The 19,199-nt window shown below is 42.7% G+C and overlaps 2 protein-coding genes across 39 annotated transcripts in view; one reads left to right on the top strand and one right to left on the bottom strand.

The window, feature by feature from the left end:
- SLC1A1 (solute carrier family 1 member 1) overlaps window positions 1–5,704 on the top strand; it is a 91,803-nt gene extending 86,099 nt beyond the window's left edge. For all 3 annotated transcript variants that reach the window (XM_005581801.5, XM_074017543.1, XM_074017544.1), the window contains 2 exons: window positions 1,258–1,392; window positions 3,545–5,704. In XM_005581801.5, coding sequence (XP_005581858.1) covers window positions 1,258–1,392; window positions 3,545–3,791 — 382 coding nt within the window. In that variant the 3' untranslated portion in view covers window positions 3,792–5,704. The remainder of the gene's footprint in view (window positions 1–1,257; window positions 1,393–3,544) is intronic.
- Window positions 5,705–16,137: 10,433 nt separating this feature from the next.
- SPATA6L (spermatogenesis associated 6 like) overlaps window positions 16,138–19,199 on the bottom strand; it is a 58,998-nt gene continuing 55,936 nt past the window's right edge. For 20 of the 36 annotated variants that reach the window (XR_012424750.1, XR_012424751.1, XR_012424736.1 and 17 more), the window contains one exon: window positions 18,799–18,998. Coding sequence is in view for 4 of the 36 variants with exons in the window: in XM_065530598.2 (XP_065386670.1) it covers window positions 18,966–18,998 (33 nt within the window). In the remaining 32 variants the exon portion in view is untranslated. Of the gene's footprint in view, window positions 18,999–19,199 lie in introns of all 36 variants that reach the window. The other 16 variants (XR_012424748.1, XR_012424749.1, XR_012424741.1 and 13 more) reach the window with 1 other exon arrangement.

The following is a 19,199-nucleotide window of genomic DNA, read 5'->3' as shown; positions in this document are numbered from 1 at the left end:
TTTACTGTAATTTGGTGGTCAAAACCACTGAATGAAAATACACTTGTCAAAAAACTCTGGCCTGTGTTTGTACCCTCAAATGCTTTCTGCAACACCTCAGTAGGCAGATGAATGGGCAGTAGAATCAGCTTCCTAAGAACTCTAAGACGTTTTCAGCCCCAAAGCATATGAATTTGTGGATAGAATCAGGGATTCTTCCAGTTTAAATTGGCAATTTTTACATTTTCACCTTTCAACCCAGTGGCACCTGGGCAGCAGTTCAGGCCTTGGCCCAAGGGCAAGGACTTGTCTCCAGAAAGCATCGTGGGTGTGGTCTCAAGCTTATCTAAGTCAAGGGACTTTTCAGGGCAGGGTGAGCCCTTGTTTCCTTCAGAATGATCCAATTAAAATAAGGAAGATGTTGCTGATAAAGAGACTGCACATTACAAAGAGAAAAATCCCTACTGCCTCACCTGATCTTACCAAGAGGAATCTTTTTAAATACCTGGTAATAAAGTTCACCTGGCTGCGTCTCCTGGATTCCAGATCTTTCTTTCCCACAAAGTACATCTACTGGCAAAAAGGAGCAGTCAGGAGTAAATGCTTGCATCTTGGACAGGATCAGCTCTTTCTCAATCCAGTGCCCTAAAGAGCAGTTCCCAGAGGTAAAGAGTCCTGTGATGTCAAGAGAGTGCATAAGGCCTGCTTAACCATTGTCTCATTCCTTTGCCTTCACCTGAAATGCCGTTGTCCATCTGCCCCTACAGCTATCCCTCTGTCCATTCTTCAGGGCAACTTAAATTCCTGCCATACATTAGGTGCTCCGTAAATTATTGGGTGGTGAGTAGATGGAAGAAGGGAGTAGCAAGGCAGGTGCAGAGGTACTTGGCACTTATTTAGGATGAGTGTATGTATACATAGATGAGTACACAAAGCCTTCTATTAACACCCCATTTAGTAAACTCCTGCTTTCCTCTTGAGTATCTCTCTTGCTCATTTTTTGGTGCCACTTATGCAGTTCTTCCTTGCATTAGAGTGATGTGCCACATCTCTCTCTGCAAGGAGATGGCATCATACCCCACCCAGCCCCCATCCCCCTGCAGCTCTAATCCTGTAATGAGGCAGAGCTGGGGCTCAGCAGGTCACAGATTCTAACTGCCCAACTTAGGGACATAGCAGTAATAGCCATCGCGACTAAGCGGGACTAACCATTTCAGGCCAACGCTTTAACGGGAGAGGTAATTGTCTAACTCCTTTCCTGCTGGTATGTTTCTGCAGTATCACGGCCACAGCTGCCAGCATCGGAGCTGCTGGTGTGCCCCAGGCTGGCCTGGTGACCATGGTGATTGTGCTGAGTGCCGTGGGCCTGCCCGCCGAGGATGTCACCCTGATCATTGCTGTCGACTGGCTCCTGTGAGTTGAAATAAATGCACTGCCTCAGCCGGATGTGCAGGCGGGCTTCCCAGCCTCGCGGGCTCTGCAGTCTGTCATCATTCTCTCCTCAGATTGCCTAATGAGCCACCTGTTGCTACTTTAATTTTCCTCTGACCAGGCCATCTGATAATGTGCTTAAAAATTAACTCCTCATAATGTGGAGTAGTGATTTTAAAAAGCCAGTGAGCTCCATCAGCTCATTATACCTGGTAATGCTCAAGGTTAGGAGCTGGGTGTGGAACAAAGATAAACACAGAACAATAAGGTGAGAAGCCAGGCAGGGCCCCGGGGCCATCCTGGCCTATCCCAGCCCCGGTTCAGCATCATAGGCTCAGAACCACCTAGTTCAAAATCAGTCCATCTTCCTAAGCATCTTCCGAACTGTTAGGGACAGTGGCATGAGCACTTGGGTTTGCATCACCATCCTGTGTCTTACCAGCTTCTTGACCTTGAGCAAGTTCCTTGACCTCGAGCAAGTTCCGTAACCTGAGGCCCAGTTGTATAATCTGTGAGATGGGAAAAAATCTGCCTATCTCATTGGGTTGTTTTAAGGACTGAGTGAGCTTACGTGAATGGAGTGTCTAGAATAGTATCGGGCAGCCCATACATACTCAATAAATGGCAAGTTTCATTGTTATGATTAGAATGAGTTGGACTATTCAGGCCCCAATCAACAACACTTTCTCTCTCTCTCTCTCTCTCACATACACACACACACACACACACACACACAGAATACAGCAGAACATCTGTGTGAGAATGTACCTTTAGTGACCCTCAAGATTAAAGTCAGAACCAGCTTGGCTCCTAGCTTTACCCTTGATGCCCACTTCTGTGCATGGGTCTTGCAGCATCTAGGTCTGGCTCTGTCCCCTGGCATTGCAGGTAAGTATCACTCCACATGGAGCCTTTGCTCAGAACCAGCTCAGGCTCACTGGGGAGTACAGTGCTAGGTACTGTAGTTTGCAGGTGATAGATAAGATGGAAAGGGAAGCAGCGACATCCTATGTGGGCTTGAAAACACAGATTCACATTTCAGATGGCAAAGCCTCTGCACCTGGCTTGGAAGCTGTGTCATGGGTTGGGGGGGCCTCAGTAGCTAACTGGGCTATAGGCCCAAATGAGGTGGCACCCTTCTTGCAAAGATATCCTAGCATTGAGGCAAGATTTGGTTCTTTCTAGTGATGATGGTGGATTTGCACTTTTCTCCTTTCCCTGAGTCTTCCTAGAACCAGTTACCTTCACTGCCAAGATACCCGGATGAGTCAAAGGTCCAATTGGAGGTATGGGATAAAAAGACACTAGGTCCAGTTCAATCCCTGGACTTGTTCTAAATAACAGAAGGGCATCCAGTGTGGCCATGTGTAAGCATTGTCAGCCTTTTCTGTTCTGCAGATGTAGTTTTCACAAGATTCCCCCTGCATGCAGTTGCTATCAACAAAGCACCAGTATCAAAATGGATCCTCTCCTCTGCAGTGTGCCTTCTCTACCTGTCTTCCTGTCACCGGTCTCTTCCCCAGGCTCTCTGGGAGTTAAGACCGGATGAGGGTGGCTCACGGAGAAATCCATTCCTGGGCTAACCTGTGTTTTCTGACCCCATGCTCTGCGCCATGCCTCCTGGTTTGCTCATAAGTAGAGTGACCTAGATTGGTAAATAAACAAGTACACCATAGACCTGAACACACACACGCATACCCCACATGCACATGGTACATACACCACCCACAAAACACCCAAGTTCTCTGACCTTTGCCCAAAGACAGCCCACAATGGCATTTGCATTGAATCTAGAAAACCACAAGACAGAGGTTAGGGCTGAAAAACTTACTGAATTCTGAACCTCCCTCAGTTCCCCCAGAAAATATCTGGAACAACTCTATTCATGTTTCTTTGGGAAAGAGGAGGGAATTTAGGGAGACTTAGGGAAATCATTGCTACTTTGGGAGAGCTCATGCTATGCCTTTATGAACAACCCCAGGCCTGTGAGGAGCCTTCAGTAAGTCAGTCATAAGGACAGCACTTTCTGCATTTACTTAAATCTAAACTGAACATGTCAGGTCATTGCATCTCTCCGATGATGAAGGAAAATGAAATCTGGGCTTCCTGTCTGACGCCTCCCATCTCTCCCCAGGGACCGGTTCAGGACCATGGTCAACGTCCTTGGTGATGCTTTTGGGACAGGCATCGTGGAAAAGCTCTCCAAGAAGGAGCTGGAGCAGATGGATGTTTCATCTGAAGTAAACATTGTGAATCCCTTTGCCTTGGAATCTACAATCCTTGACAACGAAGACTCAGACACCAAGAAGTCTTATGTCAATGGAGGCTTTGCAGTAGACAAGTCTGACACCATCTCATTCACCCAGACCTCACAGTTCTAGGGCCCCTGGCTGCAGATAACTGAAAACAAGGAAGGACATTTCCATGAGAGTCATCTCAAACACTGGTTAAGGAAAAGAAAAATGCTAATGGCCAGGTGTTCATTTGATTTGATATACAGACCTCCAGATTATTTTGTATATTTGGATTCACAGCCTTTGCTCTCCGGGTTTTGGGATTTGGGTGTGGGGTAAGATGAAGGGAAATCCATTAAAAGCAAAGTTCTATTATCTGAGTTTTAGAAATTCTATAAGAGACAAAGTTTGGAAGTACATAAAGTAATAACTATTAGAATTAGGTAATGGATATGAAAAAGAAAATGCTTTCTCGTGCATAGACAAGTGTTTTGGGTTAAAAAAAAAAATATTCTGTCATTGGTTACAAATGTTTACTCAGGCTTTCTATTGGCATGAATTTCCTTTGACCTTTCACTTTTTTATAAATTATAATGCATCTCAACCACCTCTCCCCAGTTAATGTGCCAAAATGTCCATTTTTAACTTATCTCCAGCCAATTTCAAAGAAAACAGACCAGCATAGTTCTGCAATAAGTTTTAAGATGGGCATAGGGTTTGGAAGAAAGGGAGAAGGATTCTTTTTTCAATGTACTGTATTGGGACGCTGGTAACTATTAACCCAGTGTTCAGCGTAGAGCTATATATATATATATATATGTATATATTTATTATTTTCATATAATTTGCCAGACAGAGATCAGAACTGAACCGTCAATGTGAAATAAAGAGTTCTCCTTGTACTTGAATAATAACCACAATTCCAACCCAGGTCTGCTTTGGGGCTTATCAGAACTCCTTTCTCAGGAGCACTAGAATGAGAAATCATGTTGTTCGATCGTTTCACATCTGTATATCAGCCCTAAAGCAGAGATGTACTATGGTGATACTCCAAGGTGGCATAGCCATTCATTTACAATTTCCAGATTTGAGCTGCCTCGAGGCAATCCATATTAGCTCTGCATAAGATTATATACAAAGCTGTCACTCACAAAAGGCTGGATGTGCTTTCATCCAACTGGAAGGCTTTATTCTTCCAAGTTCATTCGTACTCAAAGAGGCCAGTACTTTGCCATCCTTGCACTTCTGTTATCAGGGCCCAAATAATGTTGGCCAGCTACCAACTAAGTTGTATTTTAATAAAGATTCCATGGGTTGAACAAGCCACATTGCAGAAAAAGACCTGCCCCTAACCTGGGTTCTTGCAGAGTAAATCCCATGACATAAACTGATATCAGTGGTTCGGGGAAAATAGTTCCATTCTATGACACTCGTCTCCTCCTCCAGGGAGGACTGTTCTAACCGGTAATCTTGGCCCTATTCATTACATTCTCTGCTTGTCATTCTGCTAATTTATGAAGATAGTTTATTAAAGTCTGTGCTTCAGTTCTCATCTTGTAAATAATGCTTAACATAAACTTGTACTTACACTGAGATCCAAAATAGTCATGTTTCTGCAGTATTGTGTAGCCAACTTAAACCTGTGCTTTCATGTTTAAGAAATGAGAAATTGTGCCAAAGATAGCAGAAGAGTAAATAAGTACTCAGTATTGACCACCTACATCTGAAATCTACAACATAATGATACTGAATTGTTATGTAAACATCATAAATAGTAAATAATGATTCAATGTGAATTTTAAAATGCAAATATTGCTATTGTTTATAAGAAATAAATCTAAATGTAAATGAAATTGAATCAGTAATTTCTCTTGGGCTAAATGGTTCTACCCCTTACTAGGATGCCCCAATTAGTGGCACTAGAGTTGGCAGAGCTGTTCATGAGCTGCGAGTTATCATTTTGGAGTCAGTTTGTAACCAGCCTCTTAACACACTGCTGTTAACTCATAAAAGAGAACAATGTTCCATTTCAGTCTCAATAAACACTTCCCTCATTCTTTCCCCCCGCCTTTTTCTTCTTGTTATCTGTTGTTTTAACTTACTTGGATGGGTGTGGGAAGTCAGAGATATGATCAGTTGAATTAGATTTTACACAGTGGTTTTTTTGTTTGTTTGTTTTTCGAGATATAATCTCGCTCTGTCACCCAGGTTGGAGTGCAGTGGCATGATCTCAGGTCACTGCAGCCTCCTCCTACTGGGCTCAAACCTCAGCTTCCTGAGTAGGTGGAACTACAGGCACATACCATTACTCCAGCTAATTTTTCTATTTTTTGTAGAAACAGGGTCTCAATATGCTGCCCACACTTGTCTTGAACTCCTGGCCTCAAGTGATTCCCCTGCCTCATCCCCACAAAGTGCTAGGATTACAAGCGTGAGCCAGTGTGCCTAGCTGGATTATTGTTTTCAAAACTTTTTACCCCAAGAATGAAAAAGCGAGGCTTGAGGAAAGATAATCCGATTGTTCATGTTAGCCAATGGGATTACAAGGCGGAAATACAGTGCCATTATGAACAGCTGCATGCATATTTTGTGGCGGAGATGAAAGTAGGATTTTGTTAGAAGTTACTACAGTAAGAGATAGTCGGCTGGACGCAGTGGCTCACCCCTATAATCCCAGCACTTTGGGAGGCCGAGGCAGGCAGATTGCTTGAGGCCAGAAATTCAAGACCAGCATGGGCAACACAGAAAGACTCCGTCTCTACAAAAATATACAAAAATTAGCCGGGAGTGATGGTGTGTGCCTGTACTCCCAGCTACTCAGTAGGCTTAGGTGGGAGGATCACCTGAGCCTGGGGAAGTTGAGGCTGCAGTGAGCTGTGATAGCGCCACTGCACTCCAGTCTGAGTGACAGAGACCCTATATTTAACAACAACAAAAAAAGTCTTACCTCTCAATATGATGGTGGCTTGGTTTCACTAAAGGACCAATCCTGCCCTCTGAAGTAAGATTACAAGCTACAAATGGCTGTGTTCAGAGTGATCTCTGATGGGATGGTGCAGTCCTGCCTAGAATACCTCAGACATGAGGGGATTCTGCAGGGGGCAATGGACTTACTTGCTGTGACAGACAACAAAGGAATGAACAGCTCCCTATTTCCCACTGAGAGGATCCTATCTCCTCAGAAAAATACCTATTGCTACCTGGCCAAAGGAATACCGGGTAGTTTCCTTTGTGTACAACATGGGAGAAAATACTCAACAACACAATTCCTTAGAAAAAGATACTTGTTTGGAAGAGCTGGTGCCCCTGGGTCTCCATGTGATTTTGATTTTGCCTAGAGTTTACTCATGAATAGAGAAATGGTGTTATCAGCTGACAAATGACTTTATTCTTCCAGCAAATCTTTATTAGTCCAGTGGGTACAAGGCCCTTTATTAAAGCACACCCCGATTCTTAGAAGAGCCATGGGGAGTGTGCTTGGCTTATACTCAGGCAGTAGGCCGGCTGCAGTGTTTGCTTTGCAGGGGCTCAAGAATCTTCCCTCCTGGAACAGGAGACAGGAAGTGATCCTTCAGAGCCTTGGAAGGCTGCTAGAAGCTTCTATGCAACAGGATTGATATTCTGTATTCCCCAACTGCCCAGCAAGGGACTATGGAATACAATGAGTATGCACACAGCTCTGATTCCTTACCAGCTTTGTGTCCCTTGCCAACAACCTAAGCCTTGGTTTCCTCTTCCATGAAATAGGAATAAAAATTCTTTCCTCACGGGACTGCTTTCAGTGGTCAATGAGAAAATGCATGTAGCAAAGACTCTGTTACAGACTATGTCTAATAAATGCTAGTGTCTCTTCTCCCCACCCCTGCTTCTGGGAAAAAACTACACCCTTCTCCCTCCCCCATTTATTAACATGGGTAATCCATAGAGATGCAATTGCTCTTCCAGTGTTTTAGGATCCGTGTCCCTGATGTGGTGAAGGAATGAAGCTCCTACCACTTGGTGCTGGCTGAGTTCTCAGAGCAAACAGTATACCCAACCTCGTGAGATTCGTAAACAGCCCCCATTCTATAAAGGTGAAACTCTTCCAGAAATGGGACATTTTAATCTAAAGGGTAGCAAACGGAAATTTTTCCTATAAAGTGTTATGTAGTAGGTAAGCAAAAAATAAGTGTTCGCAGTCATTTCCTATGCCCTGAGACACAGACAGGGATTTGAGATGCTTGGGCTGTGTGAAGCTGAGATGTACCTTCACATAACACCCCTTCATACGTCCTGAAAATGAGAGTCCAGCATGAAGTTCACTTTTGCAGTCAGCCTATAAATCTTGTGTGACTATTCAAAAACAGTCTTCTCACCTGATGGAAGCAGGGCCCTACCTGGAGCTTTTTAATATACCCTGTGGGAGGAAATGTCCCTCTCTGCAATCTTAGATTTTTAAAGTGAAAGCCAGATAATATAAAGAAGAAGAAGCAGGCCTTGTTAAATTAGCTTTGGGAACTATATCTTTATATATTTTGAGACAGAGTCTCACTCTGTCACCGAGGCTGGAGTGCAGTGCTGCGATCTTGGTTCACTGCAACCTCTGCCTCCTGGGTTCAAGTGATTCTCCTGCCTCAGCCTCCCGAGTAGCTGGGATTACAGGCGTGCACCACCATGCCCAGCTAATTTTTGTATTTTTGGTAGAGACAGGGTTTCGCCATGTTGGCCAGGCTGGTCTCAAACTCCTGACCTCAGGTGATCTGCCTGCCTCGGCCTCCCAAAGTGCTGGGATTACAGGCGTGAGCTACCGTCCCTGGCTGGGAACAACACATTGACCTGTATATGGAATTGGGTGAGTGTACCTAAGTGTATAAAGTTATCCATCAGGGATGGAAATGATCAGGACATTTCTCAATGGCCTAGGCTGCATGCACAGTGCCACAAAACTCCTAAGCAAGCAGTGAAATCTAACCACACAGTTGATGTCCCATTTCTTCCCTCACTAGGGCAAACCACTGTCATGTGTGATTTGGAAGGTGTCTCTCCAGAATTAGGGTGACACTTATGGTTTCATCTACAAATCTCCACTTGGCCTGCCACACCAAGTTCAAAACAGTTATGAATAAGCCCCCAAAAGACAAGATAAACATTTACATTCCTTTGATTATTCTGGCTGGAGAAAATGAGAAAGGAATACCATTGCCTCTTCTAGAGAAATTCCACTGGTTTCCAGAAGGCCCCGGCAGCGTGCAGCTCGGAAGCTCTAGCTCCATGGGGACAACTCCAGGATATTACCTAGAGAGAAAGTTGCCTCACAAAAGTACTGTTTATCAAAAAATGGAGGGAGGCAAATAACCCTGGAACTAAATGCAGAATCAACTAAACTGAGCAGTAGTATCTGGATGCCTGTCCTCCATTTTCCCTCCAAGAAGCTGCGTTTTCCTGTCAGACTGCAGGCTCTGATAGCTGCCGTTCCTCCATAACGCAGGAAAGCCATTACCAAGGCTTCAGGGCACTTCAGGGAATGTGATACAGAGTTGCATCATCTGAGCATTTCAGGGTCAAGGGTCTGGCTGCAGGGGAAGGTGCAAGAGGTCTGGAGATATAACACCAGCCAGGATTTGCTTTGTCTTTGTCTGTGCCCCGTAGAAAGTTACCTTTTCCAAGGTGAAGGTAAGACAGATTGAAATGACTTCAGTCATCTTGGGAGGGCAGTCGCTGGAGAAAGGTACTACTCCTTCCAGTTTATGAGCATGCCTTCACAAAGAGCTCAAGGCATGCACATTTTAAAGATGACTTTGATCCTCCTCCAAGCATTCAAACATAACTTTTATTTAAAGAGCCCTTGTGTTGTGTTTCCAAGGCTATTAGCTTAGCTTGGCAAGAATAACAAAAGGCCAGCCAAAAGGCCTTTCTGAGCCAAGGGCTTAAAAAAAATTATAAAGGTTCTCCAAAATGAATCCGAGGTTATCCTGTCCAGGTCTTTAGGAAACTAGGCAAGTCTGACGGATGTCAGAGAAGTGCTACTGTATAAATTCATGTGATAAAAGAAGGCAATACCAGTCGGCGATGGAGGGACACTGGCTGATTCATCCTCAACACCTGCTTCTGCCTTCCCAGCATGCCAAGTTGGCTTTACCTCTCAGGTACTTTGGAGCTAATCCTCCCATTTCCTATTTTAGCCAGAAAGGTTAAGGTAGAAAGAATGTGTCAATTTCACATGAATCACAAACCCAAGGCTCTCTGCTCCATCAGAGGAGAACAGTTAAGTTAGAAAAACATGCCACAGAAGTTGATGAAAAAATTAGACATGCAAACAATGCTGACTCAGCCTGCAAGGATATTTAGTCTGCTTTTCTTGCCACTAAGAAAATGTTTGCTTCTATATCAATCCAGGCAGTTGCTACCCTATTCTTGGGCATCATTTCCTTTCCTAGAGATGACACTCTAAGGCAAATCAAGGTCCAGTTTCTTTTAAGGTGCTGACCTAACAGCTGCAGGTATCCCCTGAGATTCCTCCCTGCCAGGATGAGTGTCCAAGCAAGTGGGATGTCCTGAGCCCAGAAGGAAAAACAGCAACAACAAGCCGAGCACAGTGGCTCAGGCCTATAATTCCAGCACTTCAGGAGGCTGAGGCGGGTGGATCACCTGAGGTCAGGGGTTTGAGACCAGCCTGGCCAACACGATGAAACCCCGTCTCTACTAAAAATACAAAAATTAGCCAGCTGTAGTGGCACATGCCTGTAGTTCCAGCTACTCGGGAGGCTGAGGCAGGAGAATGGCTTGAACCCTAGAGGCAGAGTTTGTAGTGAGCTGAGATCACGCCACTGCACTCCAGCCTGGGTGACAGAGCGAGATTCAATCTCAAAAAAAAAAAAAAAAAAAGACACAGAGGAAGAACATTTTTATTTACTCAGCAAATGTTGGCATTGCAATTACTATGTGGCAAGCAGTGTTCTTACCACTTAAATATGAATTCATTTAATTTCATAACAGCATCATAAAGTGGGTACTATTATTATCTCCTTTTTACAAATGAAGAAACTAGCACAAAATATTAAGCAACTTCCCCAAAGACCACACAACAAATAGATGGCTCAGCCATTTGGCTGCAGTGTCACTGTTCTTCACCAGGCCTTATAAGGCAGAGAGTGCCAGGAGTACTAAAATATTAATTATAACTCAAGTGTGGGGTGGTCTAAATGTTCAAAGCAGATAAGAATCATTGGCTAGATCTACTGCATAGCATAGTAGCTATACTTAATACTGCATTGTATACTTACAAATTTGCTAATATAGTAGCTTTTACATTGTGTTCTTATCATACCCCCCAAAATAATTAATAAAGAAGGTGAGAGGAAACTTTTGAAGATGATAGGTTTATGGCATGGACTTTGGTGATTGTTTCACAACTCACCAAGTTGTACATGCTAAATATGTACACCTTTAGTATGCCAATCACACCTGAATAAAGTGGTTTAAGAAAAAATGAATCACTGCTAATACCAAGTGCTAATTATATGCTGCATTGTACTAAAGACTTTACATGCATAGTCTCACGCATTCTTCTTAACACTTCTATTAGGCAGGTCATATTACCGTCTGTTTCCCAGTTGAGGAAACTGTGGCTTAGGGAGGTTAAGTAATTTGCCCAAGTTCACAGAGCTGGGACTCACATGATTCCAAGTCTTTTCCTAACTATTAAGATATAGTGCTTCAAAATGTCTAAAAAGTAAGAGGAAATGCATGATAGTATCCAATCGTCACCTCTTTACAAGCTGTTTATCTTTTCTAATCATAACATTTTATTTGATACAACCAAATTTGCTCCCTCAAATTGCCTGTTTGTTTTCCCATTCTAGCAAAAATTAATTTTAAATATGTCTAGATTATCTCCCATCTCACCTACCTGCCCAGCCTCACCTCCTTTATGGTATACAATATCATTGTGTCCCTCCCTCATATCACCTTTAAATGTTTCACTCAAATCCTAACTCTCCCCAAAATCCCTTTCTTTTCCAAAACCAGGGATGGGGAGTCAGAATAAAAACTGGAACCCTATTTCTCTTTTCCTTTTCTTGCAAAATTTTAGGGGCTGCTTTTTGTTCTTTATGCTGTGACTCCATTTCCTCCCCACTCACAAACACCTAATCCCCTACAGTCAGGCTTCCACAGCACTCCTGAAACTCCGAGGTCATCGATGCCCTGCTCATGAAATCCAAAAGGTATTTTCTCAGTCGTCAATTTTTACTCTTCTGCAACATTTGTCACTATCGGTTAGCTTTATATTCCACTAAGTTATTTTTCCTTGGCTTCCAAGACATTACGAGGTTCTGCCCCACCTGACCCTTTCCCACCACTCTTCCATCACTTTTGTAACCTCCTCCTCCTGCTGCTCCCTTGCTGTGGGTCTCATCTCTGCCTGTGCCACACACACAGGGTCCCCTCAAATATTTGTGGAATGAATGAACAAGCTCACATGCTTCTGGTCTTTTTCTCTCCACTAGATACTCCTCCAATATTATGGATTCAACTACCATCTCTATGCAGATGATTAACAACAATGCGTATCCACAAAATCTACAGCTGCCCTTGGTTTCTCCTGCACTGATCTCCAAGCCAAATCTCAGATCCCCACTTCCAACTTCTACTGACCACTTCTTGTTGGCCTTTCCACCATCTTTTTAAACTGAATTTATCCAAAATCAATCTCATCAATCTTTTCTGTAGTCTCTCTTTCCCAGATTGGGAATTGTGTTTTTAAAAATCACCATTATTTCTCCTACAATCTAGGATCATAAACATTTCTTCTTGCTTTTGTCCCCAAAAGGTTTGAGGTTGCAAGGCAGGTCTATAGAGGTTGGTCCATTTATTTGAATCCCTCTGCTCTGGGCCTCAGGTGGGAGCCCCTGAGTGAACAGTGATGCCTCTTTGTGAAGTGAGTGACCCAAGACTTAGCCTCTGTCCAGACGTGCATCACTGGACGTGGTGTACTCCTGCATTTTCTCTTCCCAAGTAATTCTTGAATAAACAACTTGTATTTTGATAATCCTCTAAATTCTATTTACAACCATGAGGCCTTCACGATAAGAACAAGATTCAGAGGGATTAAAAAAATACGAAACAAAATCCCAGACAAGGCCTCCATTGCTTCTGAAACACCCACCCCGCCCCCTACTAATTCTGAGTGTTCCCTATTCTATCTCCCTGGCCAAAAAGAGACCACAAAAACAAAAGTCCCTAAAGGATTTCATTTGAGCTCCTATTTTGTTCTCTTAGTCCTTCAGTTCATCTTGCATCACACATCATGAAGAATATGAATCCACAAAATGAAGGACACTGTGTCCTTATTTCTGCAGGGCAATTATTCTCTCCATCAATACTTTATTCTGCTGACTAAGTAGTTCACCTTCACTTTGTAACAAGCCCAGGCCACCTGACTTAACCACTTCTTCCTTAAAAGGGCCAGGTACCTCCCCCATACACCCACAGGTTTTTAAGCACCCCTAAAATAAGTTGTCTCATGATGTCTTCCCAGCCCTGGTATCTAATCAGCCCTTCTCTTTCCTGTGACTCTCCTACTCAGTTCAGGTTCTATTGCCCTAATTTTCAGACTTCTTCAAAGGCTTTGTCAGAGTCTCCCCACTGCCAGCCTCTACCTACCCCCAAACCATCCTGCACAAGATCATCAGGTTAATACTTTGCTTTCTGGCTCAAAAACTCTAATGGCTTCTTATTGTCTACAGCACAAAGTTGAAAATACTCACCTGAATATTTAGGACACTTCAGAAGATACTCCGGAAGACATTTCCTCTTCTCCATACGCACATGCTTCATTACACTCTCCCCAATTGCTTCACTCTCCCAAATCTCTTCTCTACCTGGTCTGCCTATGTTTTAAACCCTGAAAATAAATTCTTGGCCTCCAATCCCAATACCACCTGTTTCTAACCTCCTGAAACACACAGAAGCAACAGTATCTTGGTACATAATCAGATACTGCCTTATATTATTAAGTCAATCAATGAGACTTGACTATAAAGTGATGAAATTGAATTCCACAAACCTCACTGTAAATCAATATCATTACTTTATACTACTAAACAGGAGTCAAAACTGGTGGCTTTGGGCAAGACCCAGCTTCAGACGAGCTTTATGTGGGCCACAGAGCCTTTGGCTGGTTTAGATTTGAATTTGAAGATGAACACCTTGTGGGAGGGTGGGGTGTTACACGCTCCACTTCACTCCAGCTCCCATCACTCACCATTATTTCAAACTCCACTGCTTCTGACAGTCACAAATCCTGCCTGGCCCTAAAGACATCCGAGTTTGCAACACCTTTTGGGAATCACACTTGAAATATCTCATTTAACGTCTCATTGCCCCAGTAAGTCTGGAAACTTCAAGAGGGCACAGGTTGTTTTTTATACCCCTTAGTGTGACCCCTCCCTACCCCACAGGGTCCTGCGCAATACTGAGCACACAGAAGTTTAACAAATACAAGTTGAGTAGGTCCACGCGAGGCTGTGGAATCAATTTGGTTAACTGCAGGGCTGGGAGGAGACCCAGTGAACAAAGGACATCATCCTATCCCTTAAGCAACAACAAATGAGCTTTCATAATGAAGAGTTCCTACCGCGAATGCAACACTTCCAGCAATAACACCTACTGCCACTGCCTACGGTCTGTTCCTGGAAGTCATCCCAGTAAAACAAGTATGATGTTTATCCCAGTTCAAAATTCCAATTTCAGTGAGTGTCAGTTCCTGGAGAAAAAGGAACAGGAAAGTTTATTTGGGGGTGGTGGGGAGGAGGGGACTTCCTAAAAATGCGGTTTACAAACATAACATTCCAATGACAGGAAATAAGAGCAGAAAGCCTCTCTTGTTGGCCTAAATAAGAAGTGGTTAATTGTTCCAACTTCTGTCAAGAGACCTCAGTTGCTCTGTTATTCTGAAATGTTCTGAGTTCATGTTTTTCAAACCCTTTAGGCTGAATTATCTGGGATGCCTCAAGGCCAACCAGGTGGCAGCCAAGGGGTGACAGGAAGTGGTACAGAGAACCTGAGATTTGGAAACAACACAGAGCAGGGTTTGCAAACTGGCTCTGACACTTGCTTTTCTGAGCCTCAGTGTCCTTAGCAAGAAATAGGGGGAACAATGCTTTCCTCAAAAAATTAAATGAGATGAGAATAAGAATAGCTAATGCCCACTGAGTGCTCATTTTGTGCCAGGCACTGATTTAATGTACTTTAAATGTATTACCTATCAACAATAACATTATTAGATAGATACTATTATTACCTCCACATTATACATAAGGACACTGAGACACAAAAAGGTTAAATTATCTGTCCAAGGCACTCAGCCTGTAAATGGCAGAACTAGGATTTAAATCCAGGTACTAGGAGGGGTGCGGTGGCTCATACCTGTAAGCCTAGCACTTTGGGAGGCCAAGACGGCAGATCACTTGAGGCCAGGAGTTCAAGACCAGCATATAGGGCAATATAGGGAGACTTCTTCTCTATTCTTTATATTAAAAAAAAAAAAAAAGAAAACAAAATACACACACACACACACACGGTGGGGGTGGGGGGTGAGGTGGGGCGGTGCTAATGGATCACTCTAAAAGATGCAGAATCCCAAGGAAAAATTTTGGACCAGAAACTCCTCATTTTGTTGAAGAAGCTCCATCAACTCAGCTATCAAGAAAAGGACCCATCTGCACCAAGTAATAGCTCCTGTCCTAGACATGACCCTGTTTTGACCAAATTCCCTATGTGAAATTAAGCATAGGTTCTTTCCTTTGATAAATAAAGTAACTTTATTACCATAATTTGGTGCCCCTAGATTCAGTGTGGAGGATGGAAGGCTCCCAGGCCAAAGGAGCAAAGGGTTGGGACTCTTCTTACTGTTGGCAGGGTTCCCAGCACAAGGGAAGAGAGGTCTCCTCAAGACCTGCAGGTCCCCCAAGTAGTGCTAGGAGGGGTCCCCTAACCAGAGAAAGACAGCAGCCCCATCCGGTGGTACTAGTGGGTTCTCTGGTCACAGCACGGACTAGAGAGCATATCCTGTTCCTCAGGCTGCCCTCCAGAGAACCCAGCGGGCTCCTTTGATGGAACCAACTCGGGGGAGTACTGGCTATACTGAGAGTAGCCTGGCATTTGGGCGCTAGGGCTAAACTCACACACATACCCATCAGTCTTCTCAAATTACACCTAAAACCAACCACCTCTTTTATGTCAAACATATCATTTGCACTTTCATTTTTTAAAAATCTCTTTCATAACTCATGGCCTACAGGCTTCAGCTACGTCAGGTGACCACAGAGAACTGGCCTCATTGTACAGCAGCTTTTGTTTGGAGGGCCTAGGTTCCACAAAGGATATTTTCTTAGGAGCCTCTGCAAACCAAGACCCCATGAAACATGTCCATAAAATATGCTCCACGCTTTGACAGATCTGCAACCATAAAAGTCAAGAAAGGAATTAGAAACTGAAGCAAGACATATGGGAATTATTTTTATGATGTTTAATGACACAGACCTTCCCAAAGTAATCCAAACCCCCAAACATCACAAAATTATTCATACTATTATATACTCCAAAAGCAAAATACTTCAACTGCAATCCTTGCCCCAGCATGATTCCTCAAAATTGAGATAACTCCTTGAGAAATAAAAAGTAAAAATGATTATAATTTAAGGAATAGAGTTAATAAATGCGAAAGTAGAGGGAAAAAAGTATAATTTAGTGTGAAAACCAAAAATGACTTTAAATAAGAATGTGTATTTAAGATCTTATTAAATTAAAGAGTTATGCTCAAACCATTTCAAAAAACACTGAATATTGAATGCATGGTGTATATTTTAACAATAAATGAAATGGGATACCAATTCATTAGGGCTGCTTTCCTTTAGCTGAGACTTATAGCATAACCTTAATGTAACACAGTATTTTCTTATTTTTGATGACTACTTAGAGGTAACATCAGAATAACAAATTGACAACTATAGTTTCAGAGAGACTGAGAATATATTAGCATATGTAATTTAAGCTTGCTGTTGGCCTTGCCAAGGTGGAATACTGGTTGTGATACAGGTTGAGTCTCCCTCATCTTTAATGCTTGGGACTGACCAGAAGTGTTTTAAACTTGGGGTTTGGTTTTTGATTTTGTATTTTGGAATATTTACATAAACACAATGAAGTATCTTCGGGATAGGGGATAGGACCCAAGTCTAAACATGAAATTCATTTATGTTTTATATACACTTTATACACATAGCCTGAAGGTAATTTTATACATGATTTTAAATAATTCTGAGCATGAAATGAAGTTTCAAATGCATTTGACTGCAACCTGCCACATGCGGTCAGATGTGGAATTTTTCACTTATGGTGTTATATTGGTGCTCAAAAAGTTTTGGATTTTGGAGCATTTCAGATTTCAGATTTTTAGATTGGGAGGTTCAACTTGGATATACCTTTATTTGGCTGAAATTCTGAGAAGAGGATAAATGAATTTTGTTTTGTTGTTTTTGTTTTTGGAGTTCCTTTTCTAATTTTTAATTTCATTTCCTTAATTTACCTAATGAACCAATCCCTATGATCACAATGAGAAAAGAAAACTTGTCTCTCACTGAATCTTCTAAAAACTGAACAAGTTTTAGGGTAGTGTCTTACTCTATTCAGGCTGCTATAACAAAATGTCATGAACTGGGTAGTTTACACACAACAGGAATTTATCTCTCACAGTTCTAGAAGCTGGGAAGTCCGAGATCAAAATGTTGGCAGATTCAGAATCTGGTGAGGGCCCTCTTCCTGGTTCAGAGATGGCGCCTTCTCGCTGTCTCCTCGCCAGTGGAAATGGGCAAACGAGCTCCCTTGAGCCTATTTATAGGGCACTAATCTCATTTAGGAGGGGTCCACCCTCACAACCTCATCACCTCCCAAAAGGCCCCATTTCCTTAGAGGTTAGGAGTTCAACATACAAATTTGGAGGGAACACAAACATTCACACTATAGTAGGGCTGGTAGAGGAAAATGCTATGGTTATACTATGAAGGAGGGACATAAGTTTCCATTTTCAGGCCCCTCTTCTCTGGGTCTGTATCAATGAAGACAAATGTGCCTCTAGTCTCCCTTTATCCCATCCCCTTCCTCTTCCTGCTCCCTCACACTGTGTAAGCATTTCATAAATGCACCTTCCTAACTAACTTTAAAACCTGGCATTGGCAGTCCTATCTGTAGAACCTATTTACTTAATGTGTAGCTCTTTTGGAGAAATATTTGAGGAAGGTTTTGTTCCTCATCTAAATTTACAAAGAATTGCTGGAACAAAGGAGTAGGAAACAGAAGGAGCAGTTTAAACTACACTCCAAAGGAGCTAGCCTCCTCTTACAAATTTATCACAGAAATTCAACATTTAAAACAAGATCTGAATTATCCAGATGTAATGCTCTGTTTTCCAAGGTTTTTAGTGGGCTTCATGTAAATCAAGCCTAACACTAAGAAATAAACAACAACAAAAAAAGGATATACCAAAAAGAGAAAGTCAGGTTGACAGTCTTTTCTGGAGGATTTATCAGGTTATTCCTGTGAATACCAACTTCCTCTAGCTCATATATAATTAATGAGAGACAGAGAGAAAGGGATCAGAAGGAAGAAGAGAGAAAGAAAGAAGTTTTCAAGAACACATCCACTGTCAAAAATGAAGAATACCTTAAAAGGCATCTCGACATTTTTGTTAGAATTCTTTTTTTTTTTTTTTTTTTTGAGACGGAGTTTCGCTCTTTTTGCCCAGGCTGGAGTGCAATGGCACGATCTCGGCTCACCGTAACCTCCGCCTCCCGGGTTCAAGCGATTCTCCTGCCTCAGCCTCCCGAGTAGCTGGGATTGCAGGCATGCGCCACCATGCCTGGCTAATTTTGTATTTTTAGTAGAGACGGGGTTTCTCCATGTTGGTCAGGCTGGTCTTGAACTCCCGACCTCAGATGATCCACCCACCTCAGCCTCCCAAAGTGCTGGGATTACAGGCTTGAGCCACCGCACCCGGCCTGTTAGAATTCTAAGAAGTGCTTTCCAAATGGATAAGCACCTGCCACCCAACTACAGTGCTTCCTCTTTCATGTTTAAAATAAACATGCAAAAACACAAATTTTCCAGCTTGACAAGAAAATGTGAGCCCCCAAACAGCAAACACTTTAATCAACAACTCTTACCTGGGCACAAAAGACTGAGTACAGCATTTGGTTTAAAGGGGATTAGACATCAGTGATTCAACATAGACAACAAAAATTATTCATTTCTTTAAGGATGCTTCAATTGTCGTAGTGAGTGAGCTCTTCATGATCCTCCTTCAGCTTTCATTAATTTCCCCTGCAAAATTTGAAGCAATATATTCTACATATGGTATTGAGAAAAAGGCAAACAACCAATACAAGTAAGGAGAAAAAGATAATTTCATACTACCCCAATCTTGGCATGTAGCTATGCCTTGGGATCACTTAGTCTCCCCGGATTCCCACAACAGAATAACCCAGTGAGCATAGTGAGCATCTGTGCGACCTTGGGCAATTT

The sequence above is a fragment of the Macaca fascicularis genome, chromosome 15, assembly GCF_037993035.2.
Source record: "Macaca fascicularis isolate 582-1 chromosome 15, T2T-MFA8v1.1".
Taxonomy (NCBI): domain Eukaryota; kingdom Metazoa; phylum Chordata; class Mammalia; order Primates; family Cercopithecidae; genus Macaca; species Macaca fascicularis.
The sequence above is the reverse complement of the archived record's forward strand: the minus strand, read 5'-3'. Positions and strand labels throughout refer to the sequence as shown.